The 26,972-nt window shown below is 38.6% G+C and overlaps 1 protein-coding gene across 1 annotated transcript in view; it reads right to left on the reverse strand.

The window, feature by feature from the left end:
- Nucleotides 1–15,621: 15,621 nt before the first annotated feature.
- LOC122529011 (fasciclin-1-like) overlaps nucleotides 15,622–26,972 on the reverse strand; it is a 355,664-nt gene continuing 344,313 nt past the window's right edge. The window contains exon 8 of the mRNA XM_043654724.1: nucleotides 15,622–16,162. Coding sequence (XP_043510659.1) covers nucleotides 16,127–16,162 — 36 coding nt within the window. The 3' untranslated portion in view covers nucleotides 15,622–16,126. The remainder of the gene's footprint in view (nucleotides 16,163–26,972) is intronic.

The raw sequence follows: 26,972 nt of genomic DNA on the forward strand, positions 1-26,972 counted from the left end.
TTTTCGAAGATTGAAGTTATTACACCGACTTGTTGCTGCGCGATTCTATTTTTTTTTTTTTCTTTTTCTATAATTCATCAAAGTGGGATTAAAAAGACAGAAATTCGAAAAATCCCAACGTCTCGTCATTTAATCTCTTGCGCTGGAATGACGTGCCACGCGCGTCGAGAATTTTTTGCTCCAAGTTGCAAAATTTTTTCAGTTTAAATATATTTAATATATTTAGGTTTATATATATTTAATTTAAGTTTATATAATATATAATAATATATATTATACAATTTAAGTTAATATATATTTAAATATATTTAAGTTTTAAGTATATTTCAAGTATATTTAAATATAATCTCAGGCAAAACAAATTAATTATATATTTTTAAAAAAGTTCACATATTTTTGGACTTTTTTCTCTTCAACCTTGAAACTTTATCCTTCGTCCAATGTCTCCTCTTCAACTTCCTCCGCTGATTCACAAAATGTTTCCACCCTTCGAAGGTTAATTATATATTTCTGAAAAGCTCAGATATTTTAGAATAATAAATTTGTTACTTGTTAATAATTTCTATCCAGTGTTATCGTACCGACGAGTTCAAAAGAAGAGGAAAGCGACGAACTATTGTATACGGTTCGGTCACTCGTTATGGTCCGCGAATCAGTTGCCAGCGCAAGGGCAACTGATGTTCAAGGTTAATCCTTGATGTTCAAAGTGACGATAAAATGATGAAAAAAAAAAGGGGGGAATCATACAATAAGTTTTACGTTGTAGAAAGAAAATTTCAATCTTCAAGACCATGATGAACTCGTTGTCAGTACAGTCGTTGAAACGAATTCTTTACTATTTCTAGAGAACGTTTGAACGTCCTTAATTTCCCATTTCGTTCTGACGAAACAATTTATCGTCGTTATTGGTCCCGGTTCATCCGTCGTTCAATGATATCGCAATAATTTCGCGCATTACACACAATGGATTTACGAAAGGCAGCAGAAATTTTTCAATGGTAATTAGTCAAAGGCTCCGTTACGTTCTTATATTTTAATAATTGATGCAAATTGCCACTTATTGATTCGGTCATTTATTGCTCGATAATCGATTCGTTTATGCACGATCTATTATACACAATATTCGCGCGCGAATTCTCGCAACGCTTAACGCTTGACAGGCGACGTTCACGGCGACGTGGCGCATAAAAATTCTACCGAAAAATATTTCGTTCTTCCCCCCTTAACCCCCCCTCCCCCGTGGCTCTTGTTTTTCGCCCGATTAATTAAACGATTTATAATTAATAATTCGCCGTTCGTTTAAATGAAAACTTCGGATAGATATGTGTACGTTTCGGGAAATACGCGCGTCGACGAAATTGCCTCCGTCTCTCTCTCTCTCTCTCTGTGCGTGTGTGTCTCTCTTTTTTTTTCCCGCGAGGCAAGCGTAAATCCGGGAAATCGGACGGGCGGATGAAATAAACGCTCGAGTGTTCGTCCGTTTAAAAGGCAAAAATCCCTGGGAATCCGACGCTTCCCACGAACGAAAGAGATCGTAGAGGGAGGTTAATATCCAGCTCAAGACGTTGCTCGCTTAGGGTCGAACACTCCATCCGAGGATCCTCGAAAATCAAAACTGGAGAGGGGGGTCGTTTCGTGCGGATATAAATGCAGGAGAGGTTCGCTCGAACGCGAATTCCTTTTTTTTTTTCATCCTTTTCACAGACTGAGACGATCCTTTTCCATTAAACGCCACCGCCGATGGAAAGATTTTCGAATGAGCGAAAATGAGAAAGGAAGAAGAGGAGGAAGAACATTCGCGTATGATTGAAACAAAGGAAGAGATGCACTCGCGAGTATTTCAAATGATCAATACGCGCCTTTCACTCGTTTCTCTCTTTCTCTGTTTTTCTTTTTCCACCACCCCGCTCCCCCCCCCCCTTGAAATAAACGATATTTCATTCAAACAACGCGTAAGTTCTTTTTAATTAACGAGCTGAATTGTTTTTAATTAAACGATCATAATGAAAAAAACTGTAAGAACGAATGAAACGAAAAAACGAAAAAAAGAGAAAAAAAAAAAAAGAAAGAAAGAGAAAAATCACGAAAAAAAAAGAAAAAAACCGGAACATTTATACGCAGTATTAATTGCACGCGGTATAATAGACTTGAAAAGGATATATATGCATTTATGAATAATATCCCGAATAATATCCGTTCGCGCGTTTCACTCTTGTTTCGCGAGCGAAAACGTTTCCCTCTCTCCCCGATTCTTTTTTCAATTAAATAGTTTTGCGTTGAACACTCGCGGAAAACAATCGTGCTAATTGCGCGCGCGTATATTAAAAGCGAAGGGTATCCGCCACGGTCGATATATGTTTGTGCAAGTTTTGAGAGGGCGGGAATTATGGAATGCAACCCAGGGAAATCAAGGAGTACTTCCTCCCCCCAGCCCCCTCCGCCCCTTAACCCAGGACGATCCTTCTTCTTTTCGTTTTACGTTTTGCAAGTGGGCGACGGTGATTGATTGTCCCGTCAGCGGCAGACAGGTTCGGGAACTGTATAACAAAAGTAACAAAGCGACTCTCTCTCCGTTCGGGTGTGAAAGACGCGAGGCTTTTCGGGAGAAGTTGAATCATCTCGCGTTGTTCACGAGCTTTCCGCTCGTATCGCTCTGCTCTCGATCATTTTTATATATCGTTTCGAATTGTTTCTGTCAGTCTCGTTGAAAAATACTCTGTCTTACCCTTCTCCCCCCCCTCCCCCCTCCTCCCCCCACACACCTCTTTTCGATCCACGGTTCTCTCTCACGTCGGGTTCGCGGTCAGTTCGCACATTCAGTTCATCGAATCGTAATAATTGAAATTACCATTATAACGGCGGCGACGCGTGATTTCGACGATAAAACTGTATAACAATAATTCGGATTATAATGAATGATCACTCGAGCGGCCTCCACCGGCTCGACGCGATAATCACTCCAATCGCCGGACTTCAACCCCTTCCAATTCACCCTACCCATTCTCCCTCTCTCTCTCTCTCTCTCTCTCTCTCTCTCTCTCTTCCCCTCTCGAATCGCGTTTAATCGTTAACTTATTGGCTGCGGCCACACGTTCGCGCGTTCCTTTCATCGCGCGGCCCCGCTCTAAATCCTCGACCGTGGCCGTCTCGATTAAACACGTCGATGGCAAAACCCGCTTCTGCGTAAGAAGAGAACGCGCTGTCGAGAAGTTGCGCGAGAATCGTCGTGAACTTTCTTCTCCCCTGTTTCGTTCAACTTGCCTTTCACCCCCTCCCCCCTCCCCTTTCCCTCCTCTTCCCTGCCCCCCGTGTGTTTCGCCTCGTTGGATCGTCTCGAACAGGAAGGCGCGGAGGAATATCCACGGAAGAAATATAGAGTAATTCTGCTGCGATGCCCTTCGAGGATAACTATTAAAAAAAAAGAAAGAGAGAGAGAGAGAGAGAGAGAGAGAATAAGGAGCCGGAAACGTTTCGCGCGGGCCGCGCTAAGGATCGCCAAGGTCCGTAAGGACGAAAGGATCGGGCATAACGGCGACATCGGAAACGCGAGATTCTATAGAGTGGGTAATCGTTAAACGATTGGCTGCAGCCTCTCCTTTCGCGAGAGAGCCACCCTCCGACTCACTCTCTCTCTCTCTCTCTCTCTCTCTCTCTATCTCGCGCGCGCCGTTTGCCTGCAAGTTCTCCTCTATTCTGCTCCCTTCCTCGCGGCTCTCACACGCGACCGCCCTTACTTCCGCCTCTGCCCACCCTGACTCTCTGCCCCCTCCACCTCGAGGACCGTGGCTACCACCCCCGCCTCCCCCCCCTCACTCCTCCCGCCAACCCCTGCCAGTTCTGGCACCCTCTTTATCTCCCTACGACTCACCACGTTCCTCCTTCGTCCTCTCGTTCGTGTACACGTTGTACACAGACTCGTAGATATATATATATATATATATATTATATGTACATATATATATACGTGTATATATACACGGGAGGGTACGATAGGGTAGTTCCGTGCGCGGCGGTGGCGCCATCTGGCGCAGTTTAATAAAAGACGATCGATTATGACGTCGGCCTCAGAACTACCCCTCAGTCTCGCTCTCTCCACGATCCTCTTGCTCGCCGGGCCTGTCTTCCCTCTCCCCTCTTTCTCGATACTCCTTCTGTGTATAATACTTCTCTCCCTGCCCTCCTACTACTACTACGTCCCTTTCTCTCTCTCTCTCTCTCTCTCTTTTGTCTTTCTACCTCGGTCTCACCCTCATAGCCCGTCGTTCCTTCCTCCTCTCCTTTCGACCGATCGGCGTCTTTCTCTCCCGTTTCCCTCTCCCCGACTGATCATCTGTCCCTCTCTCTCTCTTCCTCCGCGTGCACCGACGCGAAGGAAGGGCATCCCGAGGGTGGAAGGGCGCGCCGACACTCTCCTCCAACCTGGTCGCGGTGATACCGGGTCGTTTCCAAGCTAGTGGGGAGATCGAAGGGCACGGAGGCGGAGAAAAGGGGCGAGAAGCGGGCACGAACTGGGCGCCGGAGAGGGATCCTCTCTCTCTCTCTCTCTCTCTCTTTCTTTTTTCTGCTTTTTTTCTTTTCAAAGGGGTACGCGGTGCGGTCAACGGAGGGGCGAGCGGAGCGAAAAAAAAAAAAAAAGGAGAAAAAGAGGAGGAAGAGGCACGGCACAAAGCTGCCGCGGCGCGATTCTGCGGCCGAAGGGTTGGCTGATGTATGGAAAGGAAGTCGGCTCTTAACTGGTGGAGGGGGAGGGTGGAGGATCACGACCCTCTCTGGATTTATATCGGCGGACCGAGCGTTTCATCGGTGATGCTTTAATTGAGAACCCGCCGCCCGTTGATAAACGATAGTGTTAATCCGTTTATTCCTTGAATCTATCGCCGCGTTTAATTAATATGGCGTTCTCTTCCGAGCGCGCGAGCGATAGTAATTAGTTTTTAGAGCGATCCGAGTTTCCATCCGGACCGGTGGATTTTTCGCTGGGGAAATTATCACTCTCACGCCGCGAATTCTAATCGTTTTACCGAGCGTACGTTCAACGCAGCGACGAGGCTGCGTAATTCTACCGAGCGCAATTGTCGCGCTTCTGCCTGTTTGGACATTTAACGTCTGACAGATTATAATTCGTGTATACTTGTTTCGTCAATCCGTGTTTGATAAATATCCTTTTTTCTTTACGCGCGATTATAGTTGTGTCATTGGACTGGTGGAGAATCATCTTTCCATTCTAACCCTGTTGCTGAGGTAGCGCGGCATGGCTGTACAAATCTGATGTGCCCTTTTTTTCGTCTATTTAGATATTTAAATATTTAAATTAAATATTTCTAAATCTAAATATTAAATAAATATTATCCAAATATAGTACTATTATATAGTATATTTAGATAATAAATATTATTTAAATATAGTAATATTATCTAAATATAGGCTATGCAAATTTGTTGTGCCTATTTTTTGTTTATTTAGATATTTAAATATTTAAATTATGTAGTATAATAAAATAATAATATAATAATTAACATTTAAATATTTAAATTAAATATTTCTAAATCTATTTATATTAAATAAATATTGAATAAATATTATCTAAATATAAATCTAAATATTATGTAGTATAATAATATAATAATTAACATTTAAATATTTAAATTAAATATTTCTAAATCTATTTATATTAAATAAATATTGAATAAATATTATCTAAATATAAATCTAAATATTAAATAAATATTATCTAAATGTAAATCTAAATATTAAATAAATATTATCTAAATATAAATCTAAATAAGAAATAAATATTATCTAAATATAAATCTAAATATTAAATAAATATTAAATATTTAAATATCTCTGTTCATCTTGTAAAATTATAGTATTTTCAAGAGTCGCGAGACTCTTCTGAAAATTATTTCCCGCGATATACCACAATATACCACACAGCGAAACTGAAGATTTTCTTCTCACATTCGACTTGATCGTTCTACCTCGTGACAATTATTTAAAAGATGAAAGACACGAGAGATCTCGAACGAAAATTTCGTCTGATCTCGAAAAATAAAGAAACGGCAGATGAGATATTTTAATGAAGAAGGACAACGATAATAGTAACGACGTGGTATTTCATTTCTCGTGTGACTCGAGTAATCTCCGCTAAGAGAATCGGCTTCTCTCTTTTCTGTTTTCTTTTCAGAAACGAATCGGATGCATTCGTTTCTGAGACTTACCATCAGATTTTTATCGATTTTACGACGGTTCCTTTCTTTACGGAAGGAGGGTGCAAAAGGGGAATCAATGTTGCGGCTGCTTTTACTTGGGACACACGAGCTGCGAATTTGGAATTCGTCTGCGTGCCAATGCGGTACAGCTGTGAGTGGCTACGACCTGGCACGAATGGGAAGCGATATTTCCGGGCGAAATGTCGTGCCAGCGATACCAAACGCATTCGATCCCGACATGTGAAGATGTTTGAACGCCGATTTAAACGTTATGCAACACGGAGGGTCAAACGATCGTTTCGTTATCCTGTCGACACTTCGGCGGCACGTGGTTTTAACGTCTTGCCCTGGAATGACGTGTCACGCACGTCGAGTACTTTTTGTCCCAAAATTGCAATATTTTCTCAGTTTGTAAGTATGTTCAAGTAAAACCCAGGCAAAGCAAATAACAAATTTATTACTTCTATCCGGCGATATCATACCGACGTGTTCAAAAAGAAAGCGACGAATTATACGACGAAGTACGATTTTGGTCACTCGTTATGGTCCGCAATCAGCGCAAGTGGTTAAAGCAAAAAAAAAAAAAAAAAAAAAAAAAAAAAACGATGCTGCACGTTCGATTGCTCGCTTTTATTTTTGGTTGTAAGATAGGCGACGAAATAATAATAACGTTCTGTTTTAATTATTCGGAGTTTATAAAATCTCGCGATTTGAAATTTTCGCAAAGGAGTGGGACTTTTTTTTTGCACTGTGCCCCGAAAGTGTCAAAGAATGTCGCGTACGAATGTCATTTCAATGATTTTAATTAATCACACGTTCGCCAGAATGTTGCAGTTTTAATAGTTAATAAAAATATATATGCACGGGTACAATTTTGTTAGGAAAAAAAAGAACACAGGTGAATTGTAAGTTACCTTTCTTACATGATCGAGAATCCCAAGACAGAGAAATAAAATTGGAAGAAAGTAGGTGGAAAATAAAGGCATCGAGGAGTGACATTTACATGATAAAAACAAGTGCAAGTTAATCAACGTATCAATGATTCTATTAAATCCGTAGAATTTGCAATAGTCCCAAATGATCACAGTGAAAGAACACGCTGACTGTTCCCATCAAATTGAATAAAATACTGTTCTAAAGGGTCCAACACAAAGATGACGCAAAGAAATTTGACGTGAAACTTGTTCTTACCAACTAATCAACAAAGTTCCAGATGAATATCGCTTGAAATTTAATATCGTTGAGAAACTTAACGAACCCCGTATCTAATGATATTCAGAAATTACATAAAGCGAAGTATATGAAATTTAAAACGAGTATTTCTTATTCTTTTTTTTTTTTTCTGCACTTCTTAACTCTTTCTGGTAGTAAATGACAAAACGGATGTCTACTAACACAACGCAACAAAAAAATGATCAAAGAGGTGGACGATCAACTTAACCCAGACAAAGGGTGACAAAGCAAGAATCTATCGAAGATTCTATTCGATCTTCGGCTTATCGGTCGCGTGGTGGACACACCACGGTCTCCGTGGAAAGTGATTAAAGTTGATTCACAAAAGGATGAATCTATATGCATACCGCGGTATTGTATATTCATGGTTTCTTAGTTCGTCTGGCGTTCTGGGGAGGGGTGGGTAGCGACGCTTTCTCAAAGTAAAATCCATAATGCATGAAGGTCCGCGGGCTAAGCCGAACAGCTTAAAGCCGTAAGATATTGCGCGACGTTATATTCATGTTATGCCCCGTAAGAGGCGGCCTTTGTTTTTAATATCCATCCGCAGACTGTACCCACCAAGTCCAAGTTTAGGGTAACGTTACGACCAACTTGCGCGGCCTCTTGCTCCGAACTTTTCACTCTTCCGGCCCGGTACCTCCCAGAGAAAAGATCAACCAGCCAGCGTTCCCGCGAAATGTTGGAAACGAGATCGAGATGAATCTTTTTTGATCTTTCGATTCTTGGAAGTCCTTCTTCTCTGTCAGATCTTTCACACTTTTTTTTTTTTTTTGCAAAATATTATCAATTGAATTCGATGGAACGATCGTTATCGATACGCGTCGAATTCGAATTGAATTCAAAATGAGATTGAGACGTAAAGGAATCATAGTTAATTTATTTGATAATTTTATGAGAATCTTTCGACAGATATTATTTCGAAAGTTTTTCTAGATTTCAGTGAGAATGAACGAATAGATTTTAATATAAAGACCGGTTTAATCTCTGGCGCTGGAATCACGTGCACGTCGAGAATTTTTTGTCCCATAATTGCGATATTTTCTCAGTTTCAAGTATATTTAAATATACCCTAGGCAAAACAAATGATAAATTTATTACTTCTCAGTAATTTCTATCTATGGTGATATCATACCGACAAGTACAAAAAGAAAACGACGAAATTATTGTGTTATATACGGTTTGGTCACTCGTTCTGGTTCGCAATCAGTTGCCAGCGCAAGTGGTTAACCTCTTTGTCCCAAAATTGCGATATGTTCTCAGTCTTTAAGTATATTTAAGTATAACCTAGGCAAAATAAATAATAAATTCATTACTTCTCAATAATTTCTATCCAGTGACATCATACCGACGATTTCAAAAGAAAAAGAAAGTGACAAATTGTTGTATTATATACGGTTCGGTCACTAGTTACGGTCCGCAATCAGTTGCCAGCGCAAGTGGTTAACCTCTTTGTCCCAAAATTGCGATATGTTCTCAGTCTTTAAGTATATTTAGGTATAACTTAGGCAAAATAAATAATAAATTCATTACTTCTCAATAATTTCTATCCAGTGACATCATACCGACGATTTCAAAAGAAAAAGAAAGCGACAAATTGTTGTATTATATACGGTTCGGTCACTCGTTACGGTCCGCAATCAGTTGCAAGCGCAAGTGGTCAAACGTTTCGAATTCTTTCTCTTGGTTGAAGCTAAAGCTGAGATCGAAAAGTAGAAATTTCGGCTTAATCTTGTCATTTTATTTTTTTTAACACTGGAAACCAATCAGTTTCTCGCATAATTGTTTCCTATACATCCGTTTGATCTCCTTTAATAAATTAAGCCGCTTGAACTGCTTTGTTCAAATTCGGAATAATGAAAACGGTCGGTCTTTTGCATCCTCTGACAAGAAAACAAAAAATCAATCGCGTAGAGTATGTTATATTATATATCTGGTTCGTCATTCTTACCCCAGTGACTCAACTTGAAAATGAAACGTCTGCGGCGTTCTTCGTCGAATGAGGCAACGAGACGAACGATCAACAACGAGTTCCCCGATCGAGGAGGAAGATTGACTACTGTGTAAATAGCAGGATGGTCCTTCGATGGAGAACAGTGACCGATTGTTCTAGGAAAAGGTTGTTCAATGTAAACTCGAGCCAGAACTCGGTCCTAATGGCTACAAATTGATTTGACCGACGGAATCCAGGAAACTCTATATTCGGGTGAAACGCAAGCCTAATGGCCGATCTATCTATCGTGTCAGTGTCAGTTTCATGGGAAATGGCAACTTGCTTCTCTTTCACGGCGCGATTCCATCCAAATAACGGGATACACGCGCACGAAAGTTTCTTTCGAATTCTTTAAACATACTTTCTCCTTTTTTTCATCTAGTTTGAGACATTTGACGTTCGACGTTCGTTGATATCGAAATATAACCGATTACGAGTCGAACATGATACACGATTCGGAATATTAAATTTGTTAAAGAAGAAAACGTTTGTAAAGTTATGCCTGAGTAGAATGCAATGTTACACGCGAGTGTTTTTTTTTTTTTTTTTTTTTTTTTAATTAAACAGAATGAAATTCCGTAGTACAACTGAAGAGACTTGTCCTGGAATGAAACTCCAGATATAATATTCATTTGCCAAGTAATACCTCCAAGTAAGATAATTTAAAGCTTCAAGTGAAAAAAAAAAAATAAAATTAAACTAAAGTATGTGTAAATTATTACGAACGATCAATCGATAAGCGTCAGTTTCTTCTACAAGGCACAAGAAAATAAAAATAAAATCACCTCAGTTTATAAATATTTACAAATTGATACTTCGTGTCTTCTCTCTTTCTCTGTCGTTCGTGCCAGCCTCTATTTAAAATTCTCATTTATAAAACCAACAAATTTCAACGCGCACGTCAACGACAGTTCTTGTTTATTATGGCAATACATATCGATGAAGACAGTCACTAGCAGCGCTCTCTCCACGGTAGATTTTTATTCAATATCGAATACGGGGAGAAAAACGGGAATTTATTGACGGTAGGATCGTGTATATCCGCGCCTGTTGGTTATCGAATGATGTTATTGTCGCGTGTCCGACTATTCGATATTGTTGTCACATGTAACGCGCTTGAGTCGCGTAATATGGGTTCCGTCTGTATATTCGATATCAAATTTTTCTTTCCTTTTTTTTTTTTTTTTTTTTTTTTTTTTTTTCTTTCAAATTTGTCGTGATTTCGCTGGTCTACCTTCGATTCCAGGCATTCTCGACGACAAAAACGAAGAGTTATTAGACGTACGAAAAATTTTACATGCGATACGTACTTCTATACTTTTAGTTAGAAGTTCAAACAAGTCTGTATCAAATCATTCGCGTATTTGTTTTTAATCTTCAAACATATCGTGTAATTATTGCCGTTCATAAAATTCGAACTTCCTGAGCTACTCAAAATGACATTTTTCAACTCAAAATGTCAGTGGCAATAATTTCGATGCCACGTGCGATTTCTTGTATATAGTGCGTTGTGACATTGATAATAAAGTAGTTCGAACAATTTTAGTGTGGCTTTTATCGAGCTAAAACACGAAGAGTGCACTTTACCAACTACTTTATTCATAATTGTCTTGTGAAATATATCAGCGGCGAAATTATATTGACTAGTGAGATCAAATTGTAAAATTGTAAAATTAAAAGACTCGATTATTGCATTAAAATTCGATTGAGAGGGAGTTGAAGAAATACTCTGTCCGCAATATATCCTTGACCAAGATCACGAACAAGGTTCGTTAAACTTTCTATTGATCACCATAAGTTTCTTTCAGAAAATTGTCTTACGTATATCAATTAGTCACTCAAATAAACCTTTTGAATTAAATTGGTCCCAAGACTTAAAAAACCTAGATTGTATCAACTTTGTTTTACTATCTCAACAAAACTTTGCTCATAGATAAAAAATAAAATACACTTACATATATATAGTAATTATCTCTTGCAAAATTCACTAACAGGTAATCTATCTTCCTGTATCATTTTTCATACAGTCTCATTATTGCAGTGTATAACTCCACTTAACAATTATTCAATTATTTATAAATCTGTCAGAAACATCGCAATAGAAAAAAAGAAAAATCTTCACAAAATCTAGCACTCTAAATTCGTGATTAAATGTAATCAACCGAGGTTCGTATCGTCAGTTGACGAAGATGTTTGAAAATCGTTTGCAAAATGCAGATAACAAGTGGACCTCCTTCGTCCACCGAGACGAGATATCAATCTGAACTTCGTGTTCTCTAGTTCGCCAAAGACATCAATCGTGTGCATGTATTGTATGTAAGTACGTATGTACGTGTGCACTAGCACAGGGAAAGCATGCATCGAAACAACGAACGAATTGAGCAAAAATATCATTCCATAAAATTTCACAAGCTGTCGCTGCGCGTTTGCAGTCGCATTAATTGCTCTCCTCTTTAGGATTACCGAATATTAACGAGTAAAGCACGCCCAAACATATCCGCAAAGCGCCTTATGCGATTCGGAATTTTTCCGGAATTTTTCATCTCTACGAAATCTTCTGGAAACGTATTATTCAATTGAAAATAAACAACTTGCTTTTTATTAAAAACGTAGAAATATTCCACGAATGATCCGTAAATATTTATGAATATTGAAACGAGATACCTGACGTGACAAATTTTGTTCAAAGATATACGTCCGAATATAATATTGAAAAATATTTGAATAAAATTTATCGTAATTGAAAATCATTTCCGTGTACTAATTTAAAAGGAAACAGTAATTCTATGAATCTAGGGTAGAGAAATTTGGAAATCCAATGTTTCGAAGCCAAGTTTAATTGAAATTTAAAAATCGAAGAATTAAAAGACATTTTAATTCGCGAAAAAGAGCTCTACGTATCCGAAAGCTCACAAATATTTATTCGATTTCAACTTCTCAGTAGTAGACTGCGGATTTTTACACACCTCTAGAAAATTTGAAGACAGAAAAATCCAAATATAGAGATGCTCAAAGTACTTACTGTAGTATCTAGTACCATTACCAAATACCCTTACTGTTACAATATTCACTAGATGAAACAATACTCTACCCAAACTCCACTCTCTTGAGAATACAAATTTACGTAAATAATCCGCTGTCTTCAACAGCAAAAATCGAAGCTCAAACATCTGTTAGTACGTCGTATCACTCGACACACTCGGCGACCATTCGTACGTTTCCTGAAATTTTCGTTCGATCGAAGAGACAGATCTGTACGTAAGAAACGAACCATCCATCCACTGGCTCCAACACGCATCGAGCGCAATCGGCGGTTGTTTCTTTCTTTTTTTCTTTTTTTTTTTCGAATACGGCAGGCATACTAACGTACAACTCGTGCACATCGATCATGCGAGAGGGGGAGGGGGAGGGTTGCGAGCGTGAAGGGATGAAAAGAAAGAGAAAAAACGTAGCTCAGGAAGCGGGTTTCGAGCGGAATCGGGCCAAGCTTGTGTGCAACGGTGCATGGGAGTGGGAGGTGGGGGGTTGCATAGGACGTGCACGCGACTCGCTTCCACGGTTTTCCACGTTCGAACGCCCGCCGCGCGATGCTCTTTGCCGAAACGAATGATGCACGACCGTATGGGAAACCGAGATCAATTCCACTGAATGGCGGAGTTCTTCCGGTCCGCCAGCTAGTTTTCGCTCGGCCGATCGAGACGAGACGAGACGAAAGTTCCCCGGCGAGAAGTTTGTTTGTGACTCACCGTGACCGATGCCGTACATCCGACACTTTCCAATTGCTTCCGTCGCTACCGATTCTTTTTTCTCCGATCCCTTTGACCGATACACGTCGATATACGCGGGGAATTTTTGAAGATAAATTGTTGGTTATTTTTTTTCGAGAAGACGAATGTTTTCTCTTGGGGGAGGAGGGAGGAGGGGACTTTAACGGTAGAACTACCACCATAGTCGAAATATGTACATTTTTATAGTTTTTTTTTTCTTTTTTTTGATAGAAATTTGGTGTATTCTTGAATAATGAACCAATTATGAATCTGTGATTTTTAGAGATCCACAGAGCTTCTACAATATTCTTCCGTGAAATACGTGGATGAAGTTATGAAATTTTTTTTTATAGATTTTCTAGAATTTTTTGGTATAGATCAGACACTCTAGGTTTAGGTTAGTTCTAACGTTTTGTACTTGAAAGGTGCAATGTAACAAAATGAAATTTTAAAAGAATTTCGAAAGAAACAATCACTCTTGGTAGAAAAAATCGAAAACACAAATTAAGTAAAACTCGAGCAACGATCACTTCAGCGAAAGTTGAACTGGACCAACGAAACACCGGTCCAGGGAAAATCCATTTACCAACACCATGAGAATACCGACGGCTCGATAAAGGTAAAAACGTAAATACGATAAATCGTGCGCCCGAATTCAAATAAAAGTCTGCGCGAAACCCGCGGCCCGCGATTGTTCGTCAAATCCAAAATTCTTTTCATCGTATTTACAGGAAAGAGGATCGACCTTCCCTTAGTAAAACAAAATGAAGAAAAAAGAAAGAAAGAAAAGAGAAATCAAAGAAACGGTCGCCTGAAACGGCCGAAAAGAGTACGATCCACGGATAAACGAATAAATAAAAGCCGATAAGAGAACGGAGCAAAGGAAAGGGACAAAAAAAAAAAAAAAAAAAAAAAAAAAAAAAAAAGAAAAGAAAAGAAAAGAAAAAAGGGAAATATGTACACCGTGAATGGTTCGATTTGCATGGTGAACGCGGCCGGAAAAATCGCATCGGCGCTGGCGACGTGGAAAAAAGGGGGAGCGAGAAAGAGAGAGAAAGAGAGAGAGAGAGAGAAAGAGAGTGAGAGAGAGAGAGAGAGAAAGAAGCGCGACTCTGGCGGGCGTGGCGAGGCGAAAAAAGGAACGACACACCGTGTATTGTGTAGAACGAGGCCGATGGCGGCACGGCGGAAGGCGAAAAAGAGAGGCGATGGCTTGCATAAAAACACCGGCTATGAAATGCAAAATCAGCACACGCTCGTGCGTGGGCCGTGTGTCGCGTATGCGTTTGGGAAATCGATACGATCGGTCGCCAGCGTACAGACACCAAACCTCGACAGCCCCGTGATTCGCCGTTTGATTCTTTTCGTCCTTTGACGCTTGACCATTCCATTCCTTTCCTGGCACGTTTTGCTTTCTGCAAAGAAGAATCGCGCGATCCGCGATGACACCGGACCTCATTGAGGAAAAGGAGTCAGGCCGCGTCGTATCGATTCCCCGCGTGTATATAGTATCTCGTGACGTGCCGTGGCGTGTCCACTTGTGGCGTTTTCAACGGAACGTTCCTCGTCGAGACGTAGAAATGGCTCACTCTCTCTTTTCGTATATGACGAGTCGAAGGCTTTATCTTTCTTTTTTTTTTTTGAATTGAAGAAATAGAAAGAAATTTTCTGGTAGTTGAATGAAAGAATTTCGTCATCATGACATGTATAACAGAAATAGAAAGGTTCGTCGAATATGACGAGTTGAGATTTTATTTGAAAGATTGTGCGGAGGAAACAAAATAGGAAATTCCAATGGAATTCTGTTGAATTCCATTCTGATAGAATTCTATTATTGCCACAAGGTTGTTTAATAATGGAAATCGAGTTTAATTTGTACGATCTTTCACTCTGCTATAAAAATCTGTTGCCGAATTACTCATATATAGATGTGTCTTACACAACAGTTTAAAACAGAATGTCCTGCACTTGTTCCATGATAATATTTAAGTTTTAAACGTGATTACTTGTTTCAACAAGCGACAGTTACTTGTTTATCGTCGTCGTCTTCTTTCTTTGATTTTTGAGTCACGTGATATATATGTATGCATAAATGGAATTGAGTTCCTGGATGTATATTTCCCCGGGGAAACGAGTGTGAAATAGAATGATGAAACGCACGATGAAAATAGCAAATATAACATTTTCTAAATGCAAGTTGAACAGACATTCAACAAAATAAAAAAGTAAAATTTAAAATTTACATTGAGCATTTTTAATTCAGTATTACATCATCAATCTTCACCAGGTAAGAATATTTTTACTTTGAGAAGGAACTTGTTTAAAATTTAGTATCCAAACCTCGAAATTATAATTTTCATACCAGGCACGTGTCTAACAATAAGTGCAAGAAGCTTTCAGAAAGAATATTCTTCAAATCTGAATATCTATTTCTGTCTAACCTTTATTATCTGCTTCTCGTTCAAAGACGATTAAAAAACGAAAGTCATAGTAATAAACCATTTCTTCGTCTCCGGAGGATCGATCGCGTTGGATCACGTTGTGGTCCTGATTGTGTACGCAAGCGGATGCACTAAATGGATCGAGGGTGAGCGAAAAAATGTTGCGACTCGCTTGCGAGAAGGAAGCGTATGAAGTAGAAAACAACAGGAGAATGAAGAGAGATAGAATGAAACAGAGCAGTGAGAATGATAGAAGAGACGGAAAAGACAGAAGGTTGCTTGATCATGTCTGCGAATATATGATACATGTACAGCGATATAATATATTATAGTGTAATGAATGAAATTTATATATATACAAACATTATGTAGTATGTAATATGTAGAGATAGAGAGATAGATAGATAGAGAGAGAGAATGAAAGAAAATGAAGACAGAGCGAAAGAGAGACAGACAGATAGAAAATGGAAGAAGAAAAAACTAGAGAAAAAGCTGGCGGCGAATTACCTTGAAGGACTGCACAGAGAAACCAGAAACCAGGGTTGGTCCGTAACATAAGAAGCGAACAGAAAACAGAAAAAAGGTAAACTTGTAATTAGGTTGTTCGCTGTAAGAGACACTTGCTGTGATATGAGAAAAGATTGGTTCGTTCAATCGTGGTTGATAGGGAGAACTGGATCGCTCCGATAGTTTTTTAATCCCTTCGATTTACGTTATCCTCACGTTCGACGCGTTCTTCCTGCTCCCTCTGTTATCCGGTATTCGTTTGTTCTTTTTATCTCATACCTTTCCTTCTTTCGTTCCTTTTCTTTTTCTTTTTTTTTTTTTTTGCAGTGAAATAAAAAAAGGCAGAACCAGCGAGAAACGAACGAGCGGAGGAAGAACGCGCGAACGCCAGCGAAACGTTGTCTGTCTGCATAGCTTCAAGCGCTTGCAAGAGTATAAGTTGGTTCTGCGTGCAAAAAGGGGGGGCAGGAATGGAGAATCTCTTCGTGTCTTTTTTCACTTTTTGTTTTTCTTTTCTTTTTCTTTTTCTTTTAACTGTCGAACGATGTATCCAATGTGCGCTACGGGGTGCTGCAAAAATTCTTGCCATGTCAAAAGGTTTGTGACGCTTCGGCCATACGCCTGTGATCGTAGATCGAGGGAAATTATTTAACATTCTGTAAATCAACGATGGTAATCAACAATTGGTAATGTTAAGTGAAAACCATCCAACGATATTACTTGACAATCTCGAATGGTTCGAACAATTGTAGAAATAATTTCTCTCGATACCTCGATGTTCTCACCGGTTGTAACAATACAATGGTGCCGAGTATTAAAAACGGCACCGGATGTGAACGAAATGTTATACCCACGAATATCACTTACTGTCTAAAACTCTTTACAACCTCTTTACTCGTGATATTCGTGAGCGTAGAAAGTTGAAGGGAGAGTAAATTCGTGAACAAGGGAGAGTACCGAGTGTCATAAAGAGTCACCGCGAGCAAGTGAAAGACAGAAGTCGAATTATCAATGACAATTAACTCGAGAAACATCGTCTCGTACGCCGTGTAAATTGTAATTGTATTTTCATTTCGTCCGTGGCTGCTCGTTCCCAATGTTTTGACTTCGTTTTGACGATCGTTACTTCACTTCTCTGGCCTGCTGCCTCCTTCACCTCACCTCCCCCCCCCCCCCCCCCCCCCCCCTCGCCCGCTTTTGACAAACATAAAATTCCCTCGCGAGGGCTGACGAGCCGGTTTGGCTGGCTCGTTTTCATTTTGCCTGATGTACTGACAATTAATTATCGTCTATGATTTTGCAAATGTCAACGTGTCGCTCATATCCGGCAACGGTTCCACCTACTGAACACGACATACGGATGCATTTGATGTGTCAATTGCACGGCCGTACACGCCATAAACAAATACCGTGACGCCGTTTATGTGTGGGAAGCGTAAGTGAATAAATTGCGCACGATAATCGAGCACGCTTGATTACCACGGTGATTTGATGAAAACAGAAAACACTTCACCCCTCCCCCCTTTCATTGTGTAGTATATGTGTCCCGAAATATCAAATATCAGACGCTAATTTACAGACGGATATATGCATGGCTTCACATCACTACGTGTGTTAGTGAATTTTTAATCTTTTTTTTAAAAAAGTAATTTTAAAAAGTTCTTTTAGAAAATCACTTTCATTGAAATAATTTCTGAATGATCTTTGAACTGAAATAATTTTGAATATTTTTCTCCATTTCTTATTAATTAATTATGCCTCGGATTTTATTCAATATTTCCCCTCTGTACAACGTATAAAAATCAAATTACATTATTGTACATTATTGCTCGTTCGTTAAAATTGACGAAAGAAAATAAATGCGAGCAACGTCATCGTAAAATAAAATTTTTATCACCGTTCTCCTGAAAGGACAGATAAACATATCTACATTAATTTCCCGCAAATTTTCATGTCGTGGCCTCATTGTCGTTTCAACAAACGGGGTTCCCCAACGTTTTAATAAACTCGCGAGGCAATAAAAAACCACGAGACTGTTACTTTTTAAAAATAAGAGAAATAAAAGTATGTCAAACATGTCAGAACAGCGGTGGATAATAGAATTCAAAATTACGTAATCTGAAAATAATTTTGGGTCTGTTAAATGAGAAACTAGTACCACCAGATTTACAATTCGACGTTTGCACATCCTGATAGAATAATCATTCTGTATATAATGAATCGCGCGACACCTCTATCAAGAATGTAAAATTTCCAGCAAAAAGAAGGAAAGAAAAAAAAAAAAGAATGCCGCACTATCGATGAATATTTATTGAAACGTTATGACCCGTGGAATTACATCATTAGTCATTATGCGAACGAAAGGAACGCAGAAATGGAAAAATATAAAATCGAATGACGAACGCTACTTCGTAATTTCACGATAATGTCCTCTCTGCCGCGAGGCAGAATTCGATTTCGGAAAATTGTATTTCTGCATTTCTGTATTTCCATGGAAATATGCAATATTCCGTCGTAAATATGTACGATCACTTTGTTGCAATTTAATGAGATTATTCAGCGTTCCAGCTTGTAACGCGAGACAATGGGAACCAATCAAAAGAACAATTTCACCGTCATTGTCGAAACGATTCCGTCTTTTGAAATTTTCTATGAAAACCGAGACGAAATCATATTTTAACTTTCGCTCTTTTTTAAATACAAAGGTTCCTGATCTTTTTTTTTTTTTTTAAGCAACAGACGTGATAATACGCTTATCAAATCCTCAAAATCAAAAGAATTATAATATGAGCAAAGATACGACGCAGATCGAGTGTTAAATATTTTTCGAGAATTGATTCTTTTTTTTAAATTGAGAGTCGCGTTATAATTTTTTCTCAATTCCTCCAAAATCCAATGATCGCTCTGAGACTGAATCTCCTGACCTAACACTTATTGAATTAATTTTTACACCTAAAGAGGAAGTTTTCATCGAGGAAATATCTTTGCCAACGTTAAACTAAAAGCTTGAAATTCAGATTCTAGAAAAAGAATTAGATTGTTTCGCAACACAATTGTGTAAACCGTAACTCGTTAATATTCCGTCGGAGTGATAAAAATGCAATGCGCGTCGTTGTTGCGAGAGAATTTTCCCTCCGTGCTTTTTACGTTTCACGTTTCCTGTCCAATATCTGAAATACAAACGTCCGCCGGTTTTTCAAGAGCAATGTGAATCACGAAACGTCGATCTTCTTCTACGGTTGCATCACCATCTGTTTGGTAATGCAATTCAGATGCTCCCGCGGAAAATGAAGGAGACGTGAGAATGCAGTTGCAAGCAAGATACACGTTTCATTGTGTATCGATGTAATTCGATTTCGTACGTGATTTCATCGGATACAACTTTCCTATCTACCGAGGCCAAATCCCTTTTTCAACAGTTTTCCACGAAACGAAATACCAACACCTTCGTTTCCATAGACCAGTGATGGCGAACCTTTTTGAGAAGTAGGTTAAATTTTGTTCATTACTTTTTTTTTTTAGTACTAGCCGTGGGTTACTAAGTCAGTCACTTGGAAAGGGGGAGCGGAGGATGGTTAAAAATTACTTTCTTTTGGTTCTCACTTTTATAATTCTTTAAAAAATTTACGTTTCCTTTTTTGTTTTGCAACGTTTACTTTTGCAAGTGAAGAGCAAAAAATAAATAAAAATTGATACAAAAGGAGTAACATCGTGCCCAGTCACCCCTGCACTATACATTAGATATATATACTTTATTTCTTATTTATTATATACTTTATTATATATATATATATATCTTATTTATTATATTTTACTTTATTATTATATATATATACTTTATTTCTTATATTTTTTATTGTCTGTTCTCTCTTTTATTATATAAAAAACTGGCAACTAGCTACCCATTCTGAGAATGGGATCTATTGTGGTTTTTAGTGTTTATTACAACTGTTTAATCGTAAGCGTTAAAATAAAATTTTTTCGACACAACTAACTCGTATAACATTTAAGACTTATCTATATGTATACATAACCAAGTCGTAAATCCTCTGTAAAACACAATTATGCATTTATTTCTCACTTTTAAGCTCTAACCGAACACTTGTAATTTTCTTAACATTTTTTGAAAAGAGGGGTTCGAAAAATAATTAAAATTCTTTACGTATATGATGATAAGTTTATAAAAATCAACGCGTGGATCATTTAAAAAGCCTGTCTGACCCGCGGGTCATAGGTTCGCCATCATTGTCATAGACCACACTTTCGGCTCTCCTCTAACATTGTCCTGAAAGCTCGGTAATTCGTGAACTTGGAAAAAGTACAACAATGTTAATAACGCAAGCATCAATGCGATAGGTGAATAACGTGATACACGTGCGTGTATAATCTGCGATGAAATTGAAATTATTGGATGGAATTTAATTAATCAATCATTTGGTATTTGAAGAATTAAACAATTAAAGTAAATCTTGATGCATTTCATCTGTCGGGTTAAAAATGCAGAAACAACGTTGCAGCGACGCTTTGGACAAATTTTTCACCTTTGGAATAAATAGTTTTAGTTTCACTGTCGTAGTTCTATTTATTATTCCATTTTATTACTACGTATTTCAGCATTATTCATCGTCACATTTTTGCTCACATTTGCTTCCTCCTTTGCAGAAAAATAATGCTTCGAATAAAAAGAGACCTTTTCGATCGCACAATGTCACTTCGAAATCGAATTAACCAGAAAAGAAGATCCCATTGACTGCACGAAACAACAATAAATCTCGACTTTCGAATTTCAAATTGTCTACTCAGTTGCAATCAACAATTGAAATAATTCGAAATGAAAGACAGAGTAAATAAATTCTAGAAAACTAGCGTTTTTATTTTCTCTCGTCAAGGGGAATTAATTGCAATGTGTCTGTTCGATTGCGATTGATAATCAATGGCAGCCGGCGAGACGAGTCAGTTACGAGAATTTCGCGCGAAACGTGTTCGAAAGAGAGGATGGGGCAGGAAGCATGAAACGTCCCGTCTGTGTGTTCGGGTCAAAGGAGAAATTACATTTCGAGCACGTTCGTGGTCTCGAGTCGAGTCGTTATTATTCACGGGGTAAAAGTCGTTCGTCGAGTAATCGTGGAACAGCGTCAGGTGCGCGTTCTAGTTTCTTCGTAATCACGGACGATTCAGTGAATCGCACGTTATCAGTGCACGCGCGATTGCAAATTCATGCACGTGAGGTGTCGAAGGCAGCGGCGGCGCGCCACCGGTTCCCACTCCGCCTCTATGGAGAAAATCTCCTTTCGCGCCATTAAAGAATATCTTGGCGAGTTTGCGAACCGATCGAGCGAGTTCCCTTTCGATCGAGAACTTCGGATGGTTGTCGGTAACTTGGAATTATTCTTCTCGCATGAGGAAATATATTCATTCGATTCTCTTGCGTTATGTAGTCACGTACGTACTTTCACGGCTGATTTATTTATTACACGGCGGTAGAACAGAACTTTTTCTATCATTCGCACGGTGGAAATATTATTTAAATTTGTAAAATAACATTGGGCTGATGATTAAATGTTAAATTTAGAAGCTGGTAAAATCGTATGATTTTAATTGGATTCTTATCAATACGTGTAGGTACATTCGTGCTTTTACCAAGGAGGAACTGTTGTTTTATTTTTGGGATGGCTTTTTTGTAAAAAAATAATTTTTAATTGGACTTTTAATGTATTTTATGCACGCAGGTGCAATTATATCACAGAAGAATATTTAAAAAAATTTTTTTTGAAGAAACGATTTTTAAATCTAGAATATACAAATCTGAAATGTTTTAGATTGACGAAGATTTCATTTATTTTAATCGCGTGAAACAATATTTTGCGTTATGCAATATGTTAACGAGCGTAAATATAAAAATATAAAAATGAAACCAAGTTAGGATATCAGATTGCAAACTATTTGCACAAAGTATGGAATATCGAGTTGCAAAATTTAAAATCTATAAATACTTTTCTCATAGGTTTACTACTCTAGGGAAATATTGAATAACGATTGTGCTCTAGTTTTAAAGTAAAACTGAGTGCAGGTTATATATATTTCATTTGCTGATTATGAAATATTGCAATCAACAGATAGTATCGAGTAATAAAATAATTACATGCAAAGTCGATGAGGTTAAATTTAATCCGTGAATCCCAAGGTATAAATTACAATCGTTTTATCGAGCTTAATTACTTTCAACTTTCATTAATGTAATTAAACAAATGTTCGTTACATTTGTTTGCAAATTGATTCAATAATTAATTCGTGCTGATCTTAAAAGCAAAAGCCCTTTAATAGCAAACAATAATTATACATTTCGATCTAATTCTCATGTACACGTACAACTAAAATTTTGCGAAAGAAAATAATTTCATACCTAACCATAACCGAACGAAATTTAAATAGAAATTTGTTTCGTCTACCATGATTTCATCTTGATAGTCAGTAGAGGAGCAATATATATTTATGAAAAATATAAATTTTCAAATAACAGCAAACTAAAAACGTACAATAAAGCATTCAAGATGGAAATTCCACGGTGATCGTTAGAGGTGGTTCGAAAAAGCTCGATCGAAATCAGAGAGGCTTCGCTATCCTCTCATTCTCAAGTTCCACACTTTTCTCGCATTAGCGGATTAATTTATTTGGATAGATGGATTCTTAGCCGGCGCGTTACGAGCGTCGTGAGCAGGCGTTCGCGTGTTTCTGCCAGAAAGAGGGATGGAACCGATATAAATGGCGCCGTCGGAAAAAGCAATAACGCGTTTCGAGCTTTCAATTAAAAGACGGAACCGGAACGCAAATTGCCGACCTTGCGGCCCGGCCGGCCTTTTAAATTTCCCCGCTGCCATTTAAAACCCTGCTTTAAACCGTTACCTTATCCCCGTGGAACCATCTGGCGAAATAATTAAAGGAGGATCGCATAAACCGCGCATTATGCCGCGACTTGGTTGCCTGCACGCGAGCGAGCGAGCGAACGCTTCGGTTTCTTGCTCGTTCATTCGTTTCTGTCGGTTGCAACGCGCGCATTCCTCCGCTACCTAATAAAAACAATTTCACGGAACGATGCGATCCCGTTATTACGAGGTTGTAATTTTTCAAACGTTTATATCCGTCTTCGCCCACCTAAACTCCTCCGAGAAAATTTATCAAGTACTCTTTCGCATTCTTGCCGACAAATCGGTTACTCGCCATGTCGAATATTGCTCGTTATTTACATTCGAATATTACTCGCTACAATTACTTGTAACATCGAATAAATTTCTGCCAATCGGGCGAAAACACTCGGGCGTCTCGCAAAAATTGATGGAAATTCCTCTCAAAACCATCGTCGCGATATCGCCGGTTCTCCTTCGCGTCTCTTCCAGCGTTCTTATTCCAAAAAGAAATCAATATAAAAGAAAAAAAAAATATTCGGTCTTGAGACAGTTAACCAACAGCTCAGAAGAATCTCGACCGAGAGCTTGAATCCTTTTATTATCGAGATCTCGCGGAAGAAACTTCGAACTTTCTATAATAATACCAGCTGACTATGCGGGAGAGAGAGAGAGAGAGAGAGAGAGAGAGAGAGAGGGAAGGAGCAACTCTTGATTCTTCTGCATAATTTTCGATTAGCGCGCGTCCCGGGGAAACTGCAAACATTAAACTTTTCCTCTTACGAGAACCTGTCGATCGGTTTGCAGGCCAGCCGAGTCCCCAAGTCGTGCGAGGAAAATTGTCTCTGTGTCCCAGCGAAATTCACGTGGCGAAGCCCTGCGAAGGTGTACGGGGCCACGTAGGCCAGTAGTCTTCGCACGTTCAGGAATAAGAAACTTTTCATGACCTCGTGAAACTTCGTTCATCCTACCAAGCCAAGTTCTTCTTTTCTTTTTTTTTTTTTTTTTTTCTTTCTTCGACTTGCGTTTTCTCGCGCTGGAGACGAAAGGCTTGGAGATTTTATTTCTCGTCGAGAATCCATCATTTGACCGCGACGATGCCGTTCGATCGTGGTCAACGACGGACCGAAGAAGAAGAAGATTTCGAAACGTGTTGGCGGAGAGACGTTCTAAATAGAACGTGGGTTTCTTTCTCAGGAAGTATCAATTTCCCTTCTTCCTTGAGAAAATCAATCTTCTCTCTTCTTTGAGAAGAAGTCGAGCTTCAATTTTTGGCGAGAGTTATATTTTTAAATTTTATAAAACATATCGGGCGACCATGGCGACGGGTCTCTTCGTTGAAAAATATGAATTTCCCTCGTGTCTGAGAAAAATCGATCCTCCCTTTTCTACGAAGGAATCAGCTTTCAATTTTTGGCGGATTTTAATTTTCATTAACAAGCTTCTTCCTTGGAAAATATCAATCTTCAAAAGAGATCAACATCTAATTTTAACGAACTATTCAAGAATTTTAATTCTCACGAGTTAGATTTCTGTTACTAAAATATAGATATGACCAAGTTTAAAAGAGCTCGCTCCATTTTTCTCCGTAGATCAATATCATTTCTTTCGTATCAAACAAGCGTTACGAATAAAGAATTCAAATTATCGCAAACTTTTCATCTCGCATCTCGTAAAAATAGAAGGGCTTTCGATTTAACATCTGCCTGCTATTTGTCACGACGCAATTCTTTCACGAAGTCACGCCCGAGGTCAACGAATGAAAGGTCCGGCCCTTTAATCTAGTAAAATGTGCGAATTACGTTCACCGTTGCAGAATTACGAATTACAAATTCCAAACTAAATTTCGCGTAAAATTTTCTCAACGATTCATTTCCATCGAGGGAATGTATGAATCACCATTCGAGTTGAAGGAAGTTTACCGATTTCCTCTCACGCGGAAAATCCTATTTCTCTGAGGTTAATTTATACAGTTCCAATCTTGATAAAGATGTTCCCCGGCACGGCACGGCACATCGGCTGTTCAATCCCGGGTTCCCGAGCGAAATTCCGTCGCGGAACTTTATTTTTACACTTGGCAGGATTGTCTGTGTAAGATCCGCGGCGCGAGGACCGATAGTCGCCGGTTCGCCAGGTTCCTCGGACGCTGAATTTTGCATGAAAATAGCTTGAATATCACATGAAAAGAAAATAAACACGGAGGCATCGGCAGTTTGCTCCCCGATGGTGGAGAAATCCCAAAAATGAAATCGTTCACTCGCCGGATTACCCCTGCATTATTCAAAATTCCCGGTAAACCTATAAATCGCTGATAATTGCTAATTAAATTCCGCGGATGATTCCAATGCGAAGAGGGAACATTTCATTAACTAAATAAGCTGGCAAAAGAGTGAAGTAATGAGCTGGTAAACGAAGAGCGAAGATGAAAATTGGAAATGTGACATTGAATATATTTATGCCACGAGCTTCCTTCTTGGGCAAAATTTTTTTTGCAAAGAGTATTGGAAGTTCGTTAAATATATATTTGATTTGATACGCGTAATACACGTTTAATGAATTTTCTAATTTACCTTCCAATTAATTACAAATTTTTCTTTACTATTTGACATTTATTACTGCATTTTTTTTCTTTTTTTTTCTTTTTTTTTTTGGTTATATCAACAGCATTTTTAATTAGACTCGTTAGAGAAAAATTTCACTCACGTTAGCTCATTTCTGATTCTCCTGGAGCCGTGGAAAAAAACTTCCCATTCCGCGAGTTAATACTGCAAAGAACAAATTTACGCTCGTGTGTGAAAAATTGATCACCATGAAATTCTTTTGAATCGAGTTTGCTACTCTGACTGTAGTCTGATGAATTTGATTTGAAATTCGCCTTCCTGGGAAGTAATACACACACATATATATAATGTATATAGCTTGAGCTACGTACGAAAGATAAGAAGTCTGCAATAAAAGGTAATTCGTTTCTTTTAAATTTAAGGATGTTAATTGTCTACAATAGCCTCACTGTGAAATTGATTATTTTTGACAAATAAATCCTTTTTAGAACTAGTCTCTTTGAATTGTTTCACATAACGCTAATCGTATAAAGACAATTTGTAATTTTTATAAAATATACCGAGTTTATAAAATATATCTTGCATTTTAATTTAGACAAATTAATCTTCCTTTTACAAAAGTTATTCCGCTGTCATTAAAGTCCCTAGCACGTTTATTTGAACTCAAAGTCAGCTCGGAAGAAACGAAATTTTATTGAAAAAAAAAGAAAAGAAATTGTAACTTGCATCACTTGCCAATCTGTCTCACTTTTTATCGAGCCTGGATTCGTAGTCGCGAACTTTTCCGCGATAAATCAGTCGAAATTTCCACGGCGGCTTTGTGTGAATCACAATGTGCGAGGGGCCGTGCTCGCCACTCCTCTTCCAGGTCGATTAATAATTTATCGCCGACTGTAAATTTTGGCCAGCGTGAAATTAATAATGCAGCGTTTTATATGAGGCCACGGACGAAATCATATTTCTTGCAAACGTTTCTGCAACCATAGCCCGGCTACGTGGCAGAGAGAGAGAGAAAGAGAGAGCGGCTGGTTGCCATTTTCAATGAATTGGCATATTCCCTTTGACTCTGATGCACGTGTTCGAAATTTAGCGGCCGATGACATTTATCGGTTCTTCTCGTGGTATATTTCCAACGATTTCTGGTTTTTCATGACACGTTTGAGTTTCAGTGCAGAAGCCACGTTGATCAGACCCACAAATTACAAAGTAAAGGAAGATCAAGTGATTTTAATGTTTCTTTCTTCACGAGATGAAAATAGAAATTCAGTCAAAGAATAATTTAAGTTTGGAATATCCAGTTTCAGCTGGAAATTAAAGTCTTCAATAATTTTAGTAAATTAATCATCGAACAAGTAG

The sequence above is a fragment of the Frieseomelitta varia genome, unplaced genomic scaffold (assembly GCF_011392965.1).
Source record: "Frieseomelitta varia isolate USP_RPSP 00005682 unplaced genomic scaffold, Fvar_1.2 scaffold_275, whole genome shotgun sequence".
Classification (NCBI taxonomy): domain Eukaryota; kingdom Metazoa; phylum Arthropoda; class Insecta; order Hymenoptera; family Apidae; genus Frieseomelitta; species Frieseomelitta varia.